At 36.6% G+C, this 19,322-nt stretch overlaps 1 protein-coding gene across 3 annotated transcripts in view; it reads right to left on the reverse strand.

Moving 5' to 3' along the window:
• The window catches only part of LOC145693314 (clavesin-1-like), a 283,708-nt gene that overhangs the window by 124,269 nt on the left and 140,117 nt on the right, over window positions 1–19,322 (reverse strand). For all 3 annotated transcript variants that reach the window (XM_081769190.1, XM_081769189.1, XM_081769188.1), the window contains one exon: window positions 16,041–16,197. In XM_081769190.1, coding sequence (XP_081625316.1) covers window positions 16,041–16,197 — 157 coding nt within the window. The remainder of the gene's footprint in view (window positions 1–16,040; window positions 16,198–19,322) is intronic.

Consider the following 19,322-nt stretch of genomic DNA (forward strand, 5'->3'; position numbering starts at 1 on the left):
TGAACTCGATATGAACCACACAACAGTGCACAAGATTGTGACGGAACAATTGGGAATGAGAAAAATCTGTGCGAAACTGGTGCCGCGAGTGTTGACTGACGAACAAAAGCAACGACGTGTTGATTGTTGTCAGGAACTGTTGAACCTCATGAACAGTGACCCTAACTTTGAAGATGACGTCATAACAGGTGACGAGTCGTGGGTGTTCCAGTACGACCCTGAAACGAAACGTCAAAGCGCGGAGTGGCACACTCCTGCGTCCCCGCGCCCCAAGAAGGCCAGAATGTCGAAGTCAAAGGTGAAAACAATGTTGATTGTTTTTTTTTGACAATGTGGGGGTGGTCCACAAGGAGTTTGTACCCCAAGGACAAGCCGTCAACGCCGCCTTCTACAAACAAGTCCTTGAGAGACTGCACAGGAGCGTCAAGCGGAAAAGACCGGCGATCGCTAGCCGGTGGAAGTTGCATCACGACAATGCCCCTGCCCACACCGCCTTCTTAGTGACCTCCTTTTTGACCCGGATTGGGGTGGAAGTCCTTCCACAACCACCCTACAGCCCAGATGTGAGCCCGGCCGACTTCTTCCTCTTCCCGAAGCTGAAGCCACGCTTGAAAGGAACCCGTTTTGCAGACGTCACAGCCATCCAAGCAGCCGTGACCACATTTCTAAAGGACATGCCGGCTGCTGACTTCCAGGGGGCGTTTGCAGCGTGGAAACATCGATTGCAGAAGTGCATCGACGCAAGAGGAGAGTACTTCGAAAGCTTTTAAGTCCCTGTACAGATCAGATCAATAAAACAATGTTTCCAGACCTGGTCTCATTACTTATCATACAAACCCTGTACTTCATTTGCATAATACACATCGGAAAGAAAATGACTAACGGATTGTGCACAAGTGAAAACCAATGTAATTTCCAACACGTCAGACTAGAAAGTCCAATTCCTGTGAGAATTTAACATGAATTTCCTTAACAGGAATATCTCTTTAGAACAACAAAACAGAATCTTTGATCATGTGTTCAAATCACGTAAAATTTACCTATGAATGAATTGTACTGAATTAATGATGTCCACACCAGGGGCAAGCTTCTGGCACCTGCATCAGTAAGTACCGAGTGTCTTTAGACTCCAACCTTCAATGAATGTAAAGCTGAAAATCCTACAGTTAAAATATCCGACCAATTCTAGTTTAATTATAATAAGAAACTTTTGAATGTAGTGTGGTTAAAACAAACTTAACGCAGTTAATCTTTTCTCTAGTAACTCACGCAGTTATTTAAGTACGAATAAGGAACTTAATTTATTTTAAATTGAAACATCGCTTTTTGTCGTTGGGACAACCCTGCTCTCAGCGACTTCCTTGCTGTTTCGTAGGTACAGGGTGAGCCACGAACAAGTCCGTCAAAGTCTACAGTAAACTGTTTAAGATTAATATTAAGAATTAACACACTTGTATTAATCTTCAGAGAAATGTTGAAAATGCTGTCCAAAAACAGCTTACCACCCATGTGCAGAGTTTGACAAATTCTGTTATACCTGCACCAATTTTGGCAAGGTAATACTGATGATGCACGTCCTCGTATTCTCCTTAGTTCATTGATTATGTGTAGATTGTTTTGATACTCTTGTTCTTTCAACATTCCCCAAACATAAAAGTCACATGTCGATAAGTCTGGTAACCGCGGTGGACATAAGCCTCTACTTATTATTCACTCAGCAATAAACACGAGAAATTGACCTCTCACACGTATGACAGGTCGCTTCATCCTTATGGAAAAAAGCAGTACTAACGTTTTTATTCTGTCAGCTGTTGTATTGGCTGTGATGTAGAGAGTATTGGACCAATGACACGTGTGGCAAGCACGACACGCTACACATTTCCGATCCACACTGAAAATATTTCACTCTATTGGTCCCTTCAGTACAAACTTTCTTCATGAATGGAAATTTGTTCTTCAGCTACCATTAAGCGTACACGATCTTTTAGGCATTGCGAATCAACTAAAACACGAATCAACTATTAGTAATACTCTATTACATACACTACAACACAAGTCCTCAAAGTACGACCATAGATGCCAACTCGTAGAACTTAAAGAGGTTCCCAGATCGTTGATCTAAAAAGTCACTAGACTACAGTAGAAAAGGTGCTAGAAGTTGTTAAATAACTTTGCGACTAGAAACTAAATTTCTCAGGTCTCACCGGGAGTAAATAAGAAACCGGGAGGGAATCCCTCCAAACCGGGATTGGCCTGGTCAAACCGGTATCTCTGGCAAGCCTAAGTAAACAGCATTCAAGGAGTTTCTCGACCGTTATAAAGCCCCATACTTCTTTGTTTGAAGCTGGTAATTCCATGTTTGAAGTGTGAAACCAAACACTTTTCCCAAACTAAGATCGTCTCCAAAGAAGGGTAGCCTTGACATTTAAAAAAATCACTTATAATTTTCTCATGTTTGAAATTCTCGACAGTGACAAAATAATCAAATTTTCTAGAGGTAAAATGAAATAAAATTATGTTTAAAAATACGAATTTGGCGACATTCTAAACATCCTTTGGGGACAAGAATGAAGCTTACTAATAGGCAATCATTAATTCAAGGGATTTTCGAATTGTTACTTGGCTATTTTCATTTGAAAGAAATGTAGTTGAAAACAGTGATGACGTCTTGGTTTTGAGAAGCCTTCACACAAAATATGTCTGGGCCCATCAAAGCTATGGGTGGCCCAATTTACATAGTAAGTACTCGTAGAAGCTTCAATTTTTCGCCCAGCACCAAACACTGTAAAGAAAAATTAATTGCAATTCAAGTGTTTTTGTGAAGTTAATATGACATTTTAAGCTCAATTTTAACATTTCTTTTCAAAACGAAAAACGCTTATTATAGTAAATACACGATTTTAGGTGTTTTGCGGTTAATATTATAATTTCGCAAACATTATGAAAAATACAATGGTGATTTCTTGCCACAGTGGTTTGCCAGAAGAGCATTTAGATGTAAATGGCAACCGTACTCTAATGATAAATGCAAATTATTCTTTCCGCATTACAACATTGTAAATTATCCTTCCAGAAAAAATCAAACGGAAGTAATTCTAAGGTCATAATAATGTTTATTTTATTTTATCCATTTTTTTTTACGAAAAAATTCCACTTTTTCCTTTAATGCTATACTTGTTTTTATCTATATATTTGTGTATAGTTTCATCACGTTTCAGCTTTATGTTGTTCTGCTATTTGATTTTTTTAAAATACTAAAAATATTGTGTACAAGGACTGCTTACATGTCTTCATACAAGGACTGCAGACTGTTGATGTTTTTAGTCTCTAATCATTTCAAACCATCTTTAGGAGTGTTGAGATGGGTTCTTTTAGGAATTTAGACAAGAATTGTGTGTCTTGATGATAAGAAAATTCTTAGTTTCTGATTTGACTATTTTAAAGGTAAGTTGTAAACTATCGATAGACTTCAATTTTGCATAAACTAGAGTTAAATGGGAAAATTGTACTCAAGTGCTTCCTTTAGATTTTATTTTGTTTCTTCTTTCATTTAATATTTATGAGTTTCTTAGCTGCATCGATTCAACGAAAATCCATTTCTATTCTTTATTCATACTCGGTAAATTGTGAAACCGGTTTTGGATATTGAAGATATAGAAGAATTGGTGGGTGGCTTCTGTGCTTTTTAAATATGTTTCTACTGACTCATTTTGAAAGTAATACTAAATTTTTCTTTAAAAAAGTGTAAATAACTTAGATATGCAAATTTTATGGAACGTTAATTGTTACTATTCGCAATAATTTCAGAAAAATATAATTGTAAATCCCATGGGTGCCAAATATAATTGGAAACATCATCCGGAAAAAGCATTCTGCACGAAATCGATTTAAATTTGTATCTTCATTAGCATTTTTATTTGTCGTTCTTAAATCACTCACTAGCTATTTGTTGTATTTTCGGAATCACTAGCTATGAGCAAATAATACGAAATTTTACATAATTATGTTGGTATTGACTGTTTGCTCGTTAAGAAATATTTTTGACATTTAAACACACTGGATGTACAAGTATAGTTTTGAATCGTCGTCGTAAATTTTGGTTTTGCAATTAAGTCATTACTTTCTAACATCTTTGATATTGTGTGAATAAGAAAGTATTGTATATGCTGGAAGTTGGTTAGAGGTTAGCGTCCCGTTTCAGCACCAAGACTATAGGAGACGCGAATCTATCATTTAAGACGAAACCCGAGCCATCGTAAGGCTCTCTCACCGGAAATTGAACCCTCAACCTTGTGCACTAGAGGAGCGCGCGCTTTGTATACCAAATAATGGTGCATTCCTCGCGACATATTGTCCAGTGGTTTGGGTTGGTAAAAAAGAAACGAAAAAATCAAATACCCTAGTTTGGAATGAATATGGAAATTAAGGCAAACCAGCAGATTCGATATAACTGTAGAATGGAGCCCATGATACTAGGAGCGGATTAAGGGCAAAGCCAATGGAGCCCAGGCTCCGGGCCCCCAGGCTCAGGGATCCCCCCAAAATCTCTCTCTTTAATACTAAAATATAGTAATCAACTTATTATATTATAGGCTTCAGACTCATTCTATTTTTTCCCTCTCGCTACGCTCGCGGTATCGCTAGAGTTAAGTCTTCTTCCACTAGCGTCTTCACGATACTTATTTTGTGAGGGAGTGAGCAATTTTGGGCCTCTATTACAAACCAAATTATTAGCTTGTGGTGATAACCCTTTGGAGATCCTATGGTACAATTTGTACCATACGCGTTTTTCATGGTACATTGCGTTATTTCTCTTCTATTTGAGCTTTTTCGTCCGTTTTTTTTTTTTTTTTGTCTTCCAAGTCCAGAGGCCTTGTAGAAGACATTACGTATGGTTTTAGACCGTCCTGCGTCCAGACATAGGAGGTGATGACGTCATAAGTCAAAAATTTCTTTTCTCATTTTCTAAGCCTATGTTCAATATTTTTTGGCGGGCTTATTTTTCTACGTAGAAGATTGAAATTTTGCACAAACATTTAGTCCACCGAGTAGTATTTACCAGATTTTTTGTTCCGATGTCAGTGCTAAAACAGGGGGGAACCGGAGGGGCAAAGGGGTAAAAAAAGGGGATTTTTACCCCCAAAATCCCGTTTTTCGTAATTTTCCCGCCTTACATACACGATAGGACCACATGACTCATACCGTCTGAAAGGCAGTTCCATTCTGAAGAGAACGACGGTCGAATTATTATTCTAGGGTAATTAGGGCCGTCTCAGTGAATTTTTATCCAAATATACTTCTGTATAGGGTAAAAGTGGGGCATGGTAGGGAATTTTTTTCTGGCGGGCCTATTTTTTCACGTAGAAAATTGAAATTTTGTACAAACATTCAGTCCACCGAGTAGTATTTACCAGAAGTTTTTTTTTCGATTTCTGCGTAAAAACATGGGGAGTCCAGAGGGGCAAAAGTTGAAAAAAGGGAAATTTTGCCCCCAAAAATCCCTTTTTCAGGAATTTCCCGCCTTAGATACATGATGGAGACATGTGAATGGTACCGCCTGAAAGACAGTTCTATTCTGAAGAGAATGATTGGCGGATTATAGTCCTAGGGTAATTAGGTGTGTCTCAGGAATTTTTTCCCTGAGATCATAGTGTTTTATGGTAATTTGGGGCATTGTGGGAATTTTTGATAAAAATTCTCTCGCCCTTACTATTCAAGATAGAAACTTGAAATTTGGCACACACATTCAGTATACCAAGTACTATTTATCAGATTTTTTTAAATGACTACGATCACACAGGGGGGGGTCCAGGGGGGGCAAAGTTCGAGAAAAAAATTTTTCCCTCCGAAATTTTCACTTTGACATTTTTTTCCGCTTCTGGTATATGGTATGAGCATGCAAGTGGTACCATTTGAAAGCCAGCTCTATTCTGAAGAGAATGAGGTATGAACCATGATCCTAGGATAAATAGTGACGATACAGTAGCTGCTTGACTGGAAGTCTAAAAAATAGCCCAAAAAGTCAGGATCATTTAAGGGGTAATTCCTTTGAAATATCTATGTCATTACTTAGAGCAAATCTAGGAGGTTTTCCAAATCTCCTTAACAATAAAGCGCTCCTATTCAAACCAATTTGTGCTCGTATTTGGCATTTATGTGTTACACTGCAGTATATGAGCATTTAGCTGTTAATAACAAATGTAATTAAACTAATTATTGCAAACTTGGAGCACATTAAAATGTTACAGCATATTTCTCGGTGTTTCGATAAGCCTATGGGGCTGTGGAAGGCAGCAAAGAAAATTTAGGGCGGGAATTATTCGTGACATAGGGCCCCCTTGAAATAGTCGGCTCCAGGGACCCAAAAGCCTTAATCTGCCCCTGCATGCAACAGAAAATAGTTCTGGATAAGCTACAGGGCGCTCCATCCTATGACACCTAGAACGTGTAACTCCATTGTTTCAAGGATGTCGTGCATTTTCGCACGGTGCAATTCCACATGATGATCATTATCGAGCCATTTCGCACGGTCCGTTTATCGGATTAATCATTCTGCAGGTGTTGTGCATTTTCACACGCTCTACCTATCAATCATGTGATTCAACTTGAAAGTGGTTTTACTATATGGAGAGGGATGACACAGAACAAATGTGAACTAAATAAGAACAGAAGTTTTTTTTTTTTAGGAGTGTGCCTTCGTAGAGTGAAGACGTGTCTGCAGCGAGCTCCGGAGTGCGACCAAGCGTAACATGGGAGATACAATAAGTGCGTGGAGTGCCAGAATAGGCCTTTTTATTGCGTTAGTGAAAAACAGTTCTAATGTACAGTGTGAAAGGGGTACCAAACGCCAAAATGCATATTTTGTATACGGTTTGGTTCTAGTTACGATGCTCATAATTGGTTGTGTGGAAAGCAATCCAGGGCCCCCTCACAAATCTGAATTGGCAAATATCAAGGAAATCCTTAACAATGTTCGCAGTTCCAACGAGCAAATTGTCGTAGAAATAAAACAATTAAAAACGAGTGTATGTGAACTAACAAGTAGGTTCAACAACGTTGAATTACAGTTAAAAAACATGTCGAGTGAAGTGAGTGATTTACGAGAATATGCGAAATATTTAGAAGACAAAATCGATTATCTTGAAAACCATTCAAGAAGACAAAATTTAGTGATATATGGCATAGAAGAAAGTGCAAAAGAAACTTGGGAAGAAACCGAAACCAAAGTGAGAACAGTGATTCAGGATAGACTCCATATTGAACTACAAGACGAAGACCTTCAGCGAACGCACAGAGTGGGAAGGAAAGCGCCAGGAAGAAACCGACCTATTGTGTGCAAGTTTATTAGTGATAAAAAGAAGGAACTTGTGTTAAAAAATAGGAGCAAACTTCGAGGCACTAAAATATACGTCGACCAAGATTATTCAAATAAGGTGCGTGACGAACGGAAGCAACTTCAATTTTACCTAGATGAGGCTAGAAGGAAAGGAAGCTACGCGTATATGCAATTTCGGTTTTTATTTATAGATGGGAAGAGATTCACCCTTTGGGACTTGAAAGAAAGAGACCAGCAGCAAACAACAATGACTGCATTCCAAAGTGATAGTGTGCCACCTGAACAGCCCGGGGCTAAAGAAATCCAACAGCTGAGTTCTGAAGGCGCCACAGGGAGCAGGAAGAAGAGTTTATCTTCCCCCTCTTCGTCCAAGAACCAACTTATTGTGACAAACCCAGTCAAATGAAAAATGTGTATCAAGGACTCTCCATCTGTAAGTAAGATAATAGATAAAAATATGCATGCACCAGAATGTTTAAAAAAGAAGGTCAGTGACACGTTAACACAAATAGGTAGAACTAACTTGCAAATATATTTCCAGAATTGTCGTAGCTTACGATGTAAAAGTGAAATATTTTACACTAATGTTTTATCTTCTAACTATGATATTATTATAGCTGTTGAAAGTTGGTTGTGTGAGGGTTACTATAATTCTGAATATTTTGATGACAGATACACGGTATTTCGTCAAGACAGGAACTTGAAACTATTTGGGACATCAAAGGGAGGGGGTGTAATAATAGCAATACATTCAGATTTCAATGTTCAGTTTGTTAATTCATATGATGCAGGACTTGAATGTATTCTAATCAAACTTATAAATAAATCATTAGTTGTGTATATTTGTGCTTTGTATATAGGGCCAGAATCGAAAATAAGCACTTACGAAAACTTCTATCAATTCATTGAAAGTAATTGCCCAGTGGGTAGCTCTATTCTCTGTATTGGGGACTTCAACCTCCCGGAAATTAGCAATTCTATGTTTGACTTCACTCATTCCTCAACTAAATGTAAAAGCCTCCTCAATTTCCTGTCACTCTATAATTTAACTATGTATAATAATATACAAAATACCAATAACCGTACATTGGACCTAGTACTCTCGAATGCATGCGAAATTGAAGTAAACCGTGAAAATTCACCATTGGTACCTATAGACAATCACCATCCCCCCTTAATTATAGCGCTTTCAGTTAAACGTTTTCCGAAACAAAAAGTAAACAATAGATCATCTGGTTTTAATTTCAGAAAAGCCGATTATCATAAATTGTATTTAGAACTTTCAAAAGTTAATTGGAATTGCCTTTCATATTCAAATGACGTAAATAAAGCTGTAGAAACTTTTTATCAATTAATTGATGACGTATTTAAACAATGCATTCCAACTAAAAAGAATCCCAGTAATAAAATCTTTCCTGTCTGGTTTGACTCAGAAATAATTCGAAAAATCAAACAAAAATCGTACTATCACAAAAAGTGGAAGAACACAATAGACAATAATACATATTACCGTGATAAATTCTGTAGTTTAAGGACGGAGGTAAAGACAAAAATTGCGAAAGCATACAAAGAATTCGTAGCTAACTCCGAGAATTGCATAGCAGATGATCCAACAAACTTTTGGAATTTTATCAAAAATAAAACAAGGCATTTGACTAATGGCCCCCTTATGTATAATGGTGAAAGTCTACAGTGTAACAGGGATATTGCGGAGGCTTTTGCACATTATTTTAAGTCTGTTTACAATCATGAACCTGTGAGTTATAACACTGATGCTCTAATGTCACACAAACCTAGAAGTATATTACTCGATATTTTCCAAATCACTGAAATAACAATATCAGAAATAGAACATGCCATTAAAAGGTTGAAATCTAGAACAGCGTGTGGCCCTGATGGTATCCCACCTTACATAATAAAGGGAACTATTGATATCATAAAACATCCTATACATATACTATTAAACATGTCCGTAAAATATAATGTTTTTCCAGACCGATGGAAAGAAAGCTTGATATGTCCTATTCCAAAAACTAGCAATGCTAAAAATATAGAAAGCTTTAGACCAATTGCAATTCTATCCCCATTTGCAAAAATTTATGAATATATAATACACAATCGTTTACTTAATCATGTTAGATCCAGTATCTCTGTATACCAACACGGATTTCTCAAGAATAGATCCACTTCAACTAACTTGACAATTATAACAAACTTTATAGCTTCAGAACTAGACAAAGGTGGGCAGGTGGATGTAATCTATACAGACTTTCAGAAAGCGTTCGATTTAGTTAACCACGACATTTTGCTTGAAAAACTAGCTCTTATGAATCTTTCTAAGCAAGCATTAGTACTGTTCACATCATACTTACGTGATCGCAAACAATCTGTAGCTTACAAAGGTCATATCTCCAACAATTTTAATGCTACATCGGGAGTACCGCAAGGATCAAACCTTGGACCTTTATTATTCCTCATCACTATCAATGACATAACTAAGCACATCAAGAAATCGCATACTTTACTCTTTGCAGATGACTTAAAATTATATGCTCAAATTAAATCACTTGAAGACTGTAAAAACCTCCAGGAAGACTTGGAAAATGTAAAACACTGGTGCCACGTGAATAAATTTAGCCTAAACATAACTAAATGTAAAGCTATTACATTTACTAGAAAAGGAAAATACATAAATTATGATTATACTATTGACGGTATAAATCTTTGTAGGCCGGAAACTGTTAAAGACCTTGGTGTTACCTTCGACCCAAAACTGACTTTCGCAAATCACATTGAAACTATTGCAAACAATGCTTATAAGAGTCTTGGATTTGTTTGTCGTGTAAGTAGAGACTTCCGTAGCCACATGACAATTTTAAAACTATATTATTCGTATATAAGATCCCAACTGGAATACGCTTCTGTTATTTGGACTCCTCATAATGGAAAATATATCCAGATGATTGAAAGAGTGCAGTGTAAGTTTTTGAGATTACTAATGTATAAAAAAACTGGAATGTACCCAGCATACCTATCATACCCAGAACTAACAAACAATTTCAATATACCGACATTAGAGCAACGTAGGTATGTTAATGATTTAGTTTTTCTACATAAAATAATAAATAATAAAATTGATTGCATAGAACTAAGTTCTAATATATTTCTGCATGTTCCGACGTCTAGAACGAGGTTAAGCAATAGTAGTACCATGTACTGTAAGAAAGCACGCACTGACATCATGTATAAATCCCCTTAATGGAGAATGAGCTCTCACTACAATAATATTGAAGAAAAGTGTGAAATGATAGACATATTCAATATGTCTGAAAAAATGTTTAGGAACACAATTTGTAGTATGATGAGCTGAGTTAATTAATGAAACAATAAAAATTTCTGTATGTTTTTCTTCTGTAAAAATAATGATATTTTACCATATATGTAAACAAACACTGTAAATGGGCAGGACGCCTGTTGTGTTGTTGTTACAATAAATAAATAAGAGCAAACATAAATTAAAATAAATACGAACAATACAATTAATGCTAGAGAAGGAGAGCTTAGAAAATATTTCACCTTCACAAAAAGAATAATAAAGAAAATAACTAAGGAAATTAAAATAACTAAGAAGAAGACACAGAACAAAAGATGACCAAATAAAAGTAATAGTAAAGAAGAAGATAAAAATAATAATATAAGCAATGGGAAATTAAAATAAAAGAAAAATAAGAGCAAAAACTATTGCAAATTGAAATTTATAAAGGCAAAAAGAATAAGAAATAAAAATAAGTAAGAACAGAAAAAGAATAATCAAAAATTAAAATAATTGGGAACAGAAGATAGAACAATCACAAATTAAAATAAATAAAAAATAAAATAAGCGGTACATAAGAAAATTCAGTCAGGAATTTCAAAAATTGAAGAAAAACGTGCCCGCCCCAGAGCACAGGAAAATGTGATTTGTAAAACATGCAAAATTAGTTCCATACTCCAAGACGGTTCTAATGAACCTTGTTATCTTGTTATTTTCCAAGCAAACAGCACTTCTCTACATTGTCAATCCATTTTGTACAATTTATTGTTCATTATTCCATTTTTTAAAAGATAGCTCAAGCATTCTTTAAGGTCCCCGCCATCTTCTATGCTCAAGGGCGCCCATGTTGTGGTTTCCAAGGGGGGCAAGTATAAGCGACATTTCAAATATAGTTTCAAATTTTGCTGTAACTGTTCTAAAAATACAACTGAGTTTTCGATATTCCGAAGTACAATTTCTTCAAGGGGGCGCCCCCCTAATGGGCGCCCTTGCATATGCTGCGGGTGTTGGGCCAACCCCCCATTGGGTTGTTTGTTCTGTGCCTTTGACCATTGTAGTTCTATGTTTTTCTTAAAATGTTTGAATTGTTCATCTTTGTTCAATTAAATAATCGTTGAACTCTTTGACTTTCTGGCCAGATTGACAGTCCTCCATGACGAGCAGCCATTCTTCATCGATTATGCTTGACAGCTTTAATGATAGTGCACTATATATACCAACATGATGACGTACATCTTTATTGTGGTGGTATTCTTTGACGAGACCTATGCCCTGAACTTTCCGCCCCATGTTCTGGTTGAAATGGTAATGGCAGCCGGAAACCTGTGAATTAGGAAACACCGCACAACGCATTGATTGCTGCAAGCTCAAAATCCACTCAGCACTCGAGGTTTGTTCTGGTCAGATCACATTTTAAGAAATATAGGGCTAGACACTTGCTTGTATGTTCGCTTTGTTTAATCTGCCAGTAATGTATACAAGGTTGGTATAACCAACGTCTTACCATGTGTGCTTCCCATATCTTCATGTATGGTGTGCAATTAAGAAAAATACTTGCCACAACTCTTCCGTCAAAAAACACATTGCTCGCTGTCGAGCTGGTTTCAATCCTCCGTAACCAAAACATAGAATTCATCTGTCTCCTTTCAGTGCGTCGTACTGTAAAAACGAGGTACCATCTTCGAGCTTATTTCGAGGTACCAAGGTAACACAGTGCTTGTTTTATTCATTATTGTTGAGAATGATTTTATTATTGACGTACATTAATTTCCAAAAATATAGTTCCTGACCAACTTAGGCGGAGAATGCCCTAAACATTGGCCTGAGAAACGATATCAATTTCCGAAAACACTGGAGTAGACACTAGCAACACATTTTAGTCTGTTTTCATAATATTATCTTTTCTTTTAATTTTCGTCCAGTTTAATTTGTTATAATTTTCGTTATCAGTTTTCCTTTTTTGTAATTATTTTTCTCTTCCTTATAACTTGTGTTTGGGGAGCTCCTTTGCGGCTAAGCGGTTAGTGTACCACTTTTGGCGTGGGAGACCCAAGTTCAATTCCTGTCGGGAGCTTATGTGGTTTGGATTTCACGTTAATCAGTAGGTCCACATCTCACGTAGCCTCACTGCTGAAAGGGATGTTAAACTCAAAAGTCATCATCATCATCTTGTGTTTGCTCAATTTTTCTGTATTTTTCCTAGCTTTTCTAATATTAATTGTAATAGTTCGTATTTATTTTAACTTGTGTTTGCTTTTTTTCTGTTCTTACTTAGATCACATTTGTTCTGTATCATCCCTTCCCTTATTGTGAAAGCTGTTTCAGGATGAATCATGTGATTAACAGGTGGACCGTGTGAAAATGCACGACACCTGCAGAATGATTAATCCGATAAGCAGGACTGTGCGAAATTGCTCGATAATGGACACCGTGTGAAAATGTACAGAATCGTTTCGACTCCTCATTAGGAAGAGATTCTATATTTAGAATTGAATCTTACAGGCTCTTAGGTACACTTTATAAATAATAGAATATCATACAAAAAAGGAGTGGAGACATTATAATTATATAAATGTGCACACACGCGTGAAGGGACCAAAAATTGCATTAAAAACAATCTCTATGAAGAACAGGAAAGTATTTGCTGGGTAGAGGAAGGATTCTTTTGAATTACATACTGAACGTAAATCTTGGATTCCCAACTATTGGCTGAACTATTTCAGGACAAATATTTCACGATAGATGTGTGCATATTCATTTGTCTGGAGGTGACTTAAAAAGCAAGGAACATATGTGTTACAAAATAGATTTGTAAACAAATTAAAAGCTTACCTCCTGGAAAGGAACTGGATGAGGTGTTTATACTCTGATAAGAATAGTTTCATAAATATTAATCCATAGACAATAGTTTTTCTTTGACCTTATAATTATGTATTTAATTGTAATTTATATGAATGCAGTGTAACTATGTCATTTCGGTTAATAATCTTATTATTGTAAGAAAAATTAAAAGCTTTATATTACAACTTCAGTTATAAAGCTAGATTTCTAAACATTACATAATTAGTTTTATTGTGATTGATATATTCATATTTCTATAATTCCCAGATATATCATTTCCATTTTTACAGCATGTAACTGTATCACATATATTTATGAAAAATTAAATTTTGCGAAAGTGTGATTATTATCATCAAAACAGAAATTAAAAAAAAAGCTTTTAGTTATGGTATATTTCAGTAAAAATATGTTCAGGTTTATACTTACTGGGACAAAAAATGATAAAACTTTGATCCTGCTAAAGAAATATCAAATGAAGTGAAATATTATTTTTTAGAATGCCTTGTTTTTACAATATTTTCATAGCAAACAAGAACGAGACAGGAGTACGACTAGCAATTGTGAAAATTGCAAATTTGCATTTATTTATTTATTTGTAACTAATGTACCGCATATTCCTTATTCAAGCAGCAGGAGATCGAATTCCAGGATTTTAACCGTCCTACTGAACCAAAAAAAAAAGTCATCTGGGACAAGACGTAGATAACCTGGTCAATCCCACCCAAACCGAGACAATTGGGAACCCCACGTAAATGATGAACATTATATATGAAAATATTCCGAATTCATATAGTATAGATCATGAAGAGGGACATAGTGCAGAGGAAGGAAGGGCCGAACGATGACATTGTAAACACATGATGCTACTATTAAGTTATGTGAATTTTTTTTAGTATTTTACCTATCACTTTCTACATTGAATTTACGAGTTTTAAAGTAAAAAAATCATATACTATACGTGATGAATACTAAGGCCGGGCACACATGTTACGATATACTTGTCAGGTAAACCTCACCGGTATACCGGAAGGGTATACCTATGCTGGCTAGAACACACACACGCAACGGTAAACCTACAAGGAAGATTTTAACTCAGTTGAGAGATGGCGAGCAACCAAGAAGACGATGACCGACGCTCCGTATTCAAGGAACTAGCCACAAATCACAATGTTGCCAATTTGAGGAAAAGTCGCTAAATCTAAGGGATTCGACTTCCAGAATAGCGACAAGACATAACATTTCCGATTAGCGACTTTTTTTGGTGATTTTTAAATGATGATTTGGCGACTTATTTACAAACCTAGCGATTTTTGTGGTGTGAACAAATCAAGCACTATTAGTTGAAAACAGTTTTTTATCTTTGTTTTCCTTTCACTTAATTGAATTACTCCAAGTGTTAATAAGTTTGGCTAATATACAGCCCATATAGAGTGTGATATCTATAGAATCCCGCTTTGTTTTCTAATAGACTACGTCTTATCATCTAACGGAAAACAATTTATTGTAACCTTCCATGTCATTTAGCTAGCAGAGTTTCCATTGAAAGGCAGAAATAATACAGTATTACTTCTAAAAGCTCTAGTAAACGGTGAATGGATGTAAGTGTTTTTCTCTGTAAAGGTTTCAATTTCATGTTTTTTCCTAGAAAGCTTTTGTGAACGCGGAGGAATCCGAGCCAGGTGAGCTCCAACCGGGAATCGAAGCCGGGCTTTCCATTCTAAGGGCGGGTACGCCAACCGCTTTGCATGGATTTATATATATTATTCGGAATATCACGAATAATTTTTAGCGACTTTTCTTGTCAACTTTCTGGCAACACTGACAACTCACCTAAACAATGTACAAGTGTGCCGGAGTGACTCACACATACGCTCAGGTCTACAGGCCTGCGCAGGTAGGAAGAATTGAATTTCAATTCTACTCCGGTCGACTGCACAGGTCGCCATGTCTGTGCTGCTTGGCCTGCAGCGGCTGGTACACACGCTCCGGTTTATCTGTACATTTAAACCTCATCGATATACCGGAACGTGTGTGCCCGGTCTCAGGTCTACACGTATGCACAGGTAATAAGAATTGAATTTCGATTCTTGTCCGCTACGCCTGTGCTGTTTGTCCTGCACCATCTAGCACACATGCTCCGGTTTACCTGTACAAGTAAACCTCACTGGTATACCGGAACGTATGTGCCCGGCCTTGAATTTCGATTCTTCTCCGGTTACCTGCACAGGTCGCTACGCCTGTGCTGTATGGCATGCAGCGGCTGGCACACATGCTCCGGTTTACCTGTAGAGGTAAACCTCACCGGTATACCGGAACGTATGTGCCCGACCTAAGGTATTCAACGAAACCTACGACGCAAATCTTAACCGTTATCCTAAAACAACTTCTTCTGTAAGGTTTCAAAAGGAAAAATGTCTGCAAAATTGCATTTTTCCTAATATAAATAGATCATTTGCTTATCTTTGGTCACTCTGAAGACAGCCATTATGTGTGATAGTACATATTCTTCTGAAGACGCTATGTTAGAAGATTAAATGAGTAACCACTTACCTAGAATCAACTGCCGTAGTTCCTTAACAGCCTCCTGTCTTCTCTCAGGAGTTTCTCTGAGCTCTCTTTCAGCTTTTTCCAACCACACTAAATCTGGCTCCTCGAAATCCATATCTGCATCCTGATATGGAATAGGGTCCTCGGAACATTGTAATAACTGAAAATAGTATATTATATAATCAGAATCTAGAAATTAAGAGGAAAATACCTATTTATTAAAAAAAAAAAGTCCTGACTGACTGAGTGACTTTTTGAGTGATCAACACTCAGTTCAAACTGTTTAAGGTACAAACTTGAAATTTGTGCAGTGATGAAGATAACACCAAGGAAGGAACTTTACAAATTCGACGAGGAAGAGGGGAGGGACAATTAGTATATTAAAATGTATATATTTCGGAAGGTTAGAGACATGAAATTTAATATATGGGGTTCTCATTTAAAATAATTAGTTGTATGTTTCAACGTTTTTAAATCTTTGACCTATAACGGAAGTAAAGGAGACGGGTGTGCTTTCCTAAGATGCCCATATGAGACATTTGCATTTTGTGCGACGATTCGAGTTTAGGAAGCCGCGGTGGCTCAGTGGTAGAGCGTTCACTTCTGGTGCAGGGGGTCCATGGTTAGAACCAAGCTCGCACCAAGTAGCTTTGTGGTAGGAAACACCATGTTGGTGGGTTTTCTCGGGGTTCTCCCGTTTCCTCCCACATTCTTCATTCCACCATTTCATTCATTTCTCACCATCACCGTCTCCTGCAGCCTACCCGGCATAATTGTGGGACATAAAACTGAAAGATTTCATTTCATTTCGAGTTTAGACAAATCCTAATAATATAAGAGATGCAGAAGGAAGATTACTAAATATGGTCACATTAACGTGTGGACATTTGCTACTTACAATATAAAATTTATTGTAAATTATAAAGTTATCATATATACGTATTCAGGTTACATTGCATATACAAAACCAATGTCCTATGCTCTAATTTTACTAATGAGTTTTTCAATATTATTAGTAGGTAGTGGTATCTTTTGACAATCTTTAAAATTCTCTGCTTCTAAAGTTTATTATTTACTTATTTATTTATTTATTTATTTATTCATTCATTAATACGAACAGAAGTTCAATTACAGGTATGAATAAGAAAGTGTGTTCACAAGAAGGAATTACGATGCAAAGTTCGTCGTTCATATTTTAGAAGGGTAGAGAAAAAAGCGTTGCAACTAAGGGAAAATTGAAGGCCAGAATGATTTCAAAAAGTTCTAAAACATGTAGTGCTTTTGGAAGGGATACATGTCCGGGGAATGTATTGGAATGCATTAAGGGCCACAAGACAGTTTTACTAAATATACAGTAGGAAATGTTGTTTATAAGCTTTTTATTTGCTATAGCACTGTTTACACATTCTAATATTTATTGATTTATCGAAATTTCATGACAACAGTATAAGACACAGCTCAAAGTATAAACTAATTATTATTAGAGTGGGCAGATAGAACTGAAGTTACGAAATATGTGGGAGAACAGCCATAGTAAGGTATTACATATATATTAATAATATGTTCGATACATTTTAACTTTACGAAAATACTTTGCAAGCATAATGGTTTCAACAAGTATGATTTGCTTCTCTAAATGTCAATGTCCTAGATAGTCATCAGGTTAGCCTAATTAAGGAGTTTGGTTTAGCAAAACTCCTTTGCGTATTTATCCTGTCCGCTCGTCCAGGAGATAAGAATTTCAAGACAATTTGATCAATTATTGTCAGTATGTAAAAGGTCAAAAATTAGGAATCGAGTTAGTTTTGGCAGCCGTTATTCAAACCAAAAGTGATAGAACTTAATTTTCAGTTTTAACGTTGATCACTATGACAAAAGATAAAAAGACTTTTTTTTTTTTGAATCGATTAACCGTCCCAAAAACACGTTTTATGTCCCTGGTTGTCTCTACTAAAACTGGAAGTGGTATAGAAACCCACTGCAACTAACGGTTTAATACTCTATATAGAACACAAACCACAAGAGATAACGAGAAGCAGTTTTATGTAACCGATTTAATGTTCTAAGAATAGGTACTACCTTCTTTTTTTTAACCCTCTGTTCGAACAAGAAGTGGCAGAAACCAACCATTTCCAGTTTTAAGTTGACCGCCATAAAATAAAAGCCGTATTAGATAGCGAGAAGCGGTTTTCTGTAATTGATTAAGAGTTCTAAGAATACATTGAATTTGCAGTCTAATTTCTCTAATAAAACTGAAAGTGGTATAAATCTACTACTACTTCCGGTTTTAATTGTATTTCTAAAATATTATGCCGTTGCCGTGTAAACCAAATTCCTTCAAGTGGTTTACACGTGACACAACAACTTGTTTTATTGTTAGGAGTTTATCAAAATAATGGAAACACCCTGTAGTTTCCAGCAATAAAATTAGTGAGGTGGTAACACTCAAGATGTTTAGCAGTGCCTAGCTTTTGTGAGTGGTGTGTAGGTGATCGTCTATAATACAATAGATAGGGTAGAGCGCAGGCGTGTGTTCAAGCGGGTAGACGTTAGCGATGTAAAATGGGAGACCTCCCTGAATTTTCAAGAGGTCAAATTGTTGGTACGCGGTCACATCTGTCAAGCATATCTAAGGTAGCCGTGTCTTAGTTATAATGTCAGGACCAGTGCCCAAGGTGCTGGCGGCCTACATAACTCATGGCAAAACAACTTCGATGGGAAGCAATAGTGAACGGCTCAGTGACAGAAATTGCAGATCATTGAAGAGGATTGTTACCAAGAACAACAGAGCGAATATGGCGAAAGGACTGCAGAATTCAGTCACCACCTGAACCAATATATTGTGATGATCACAGCCAGTCACGAATTGCATAATCTGAACTTTGGCAGTCGAATTGATCACCGCCGACACTGCTTTAGCGCAAAGAAAATAGTGCTACAGTATAAAGTGGATCGTCCATGATCCGACACACGTAACATGGTTCTATGAGACATCTTGCACCTTATTTCTAACAAGCAGTATTATGTATAGTGAACGCATTTAAAAGCTTATACTCCAAAGTGTCTCCTCCCTATATAGCAGCAGCACTATAACGCTGTGGACAGCAATTTCTTGCTATGCGATGGGCACGGTTTTTCCGCTAACAGGATGCATTACTACCAGCAAATATGCCATGTACTAGATGACAATGGAGTATTTGAGACTTGCTGTCACACATCAAGGTGAATTACAGCAGCTAACTCGGCCAGCCCTCAACATTATTGAGTCACTGTTATCAGTTATGG

The sequence above is a fragment of the Thermobia domestica genome, chromosome 8, assembly GCF_964235325.1.
Source record: "Thermobia domestica chromosome 8, izTheDome1.hap1.1, whole genome shotgun sequence".
Lineage (NCBI taxonomy): Eukaryota > Metazoa > Arthropoda > Insecta > Zygentoma > Lepismatidae > Thermobia > Thermobia domestica.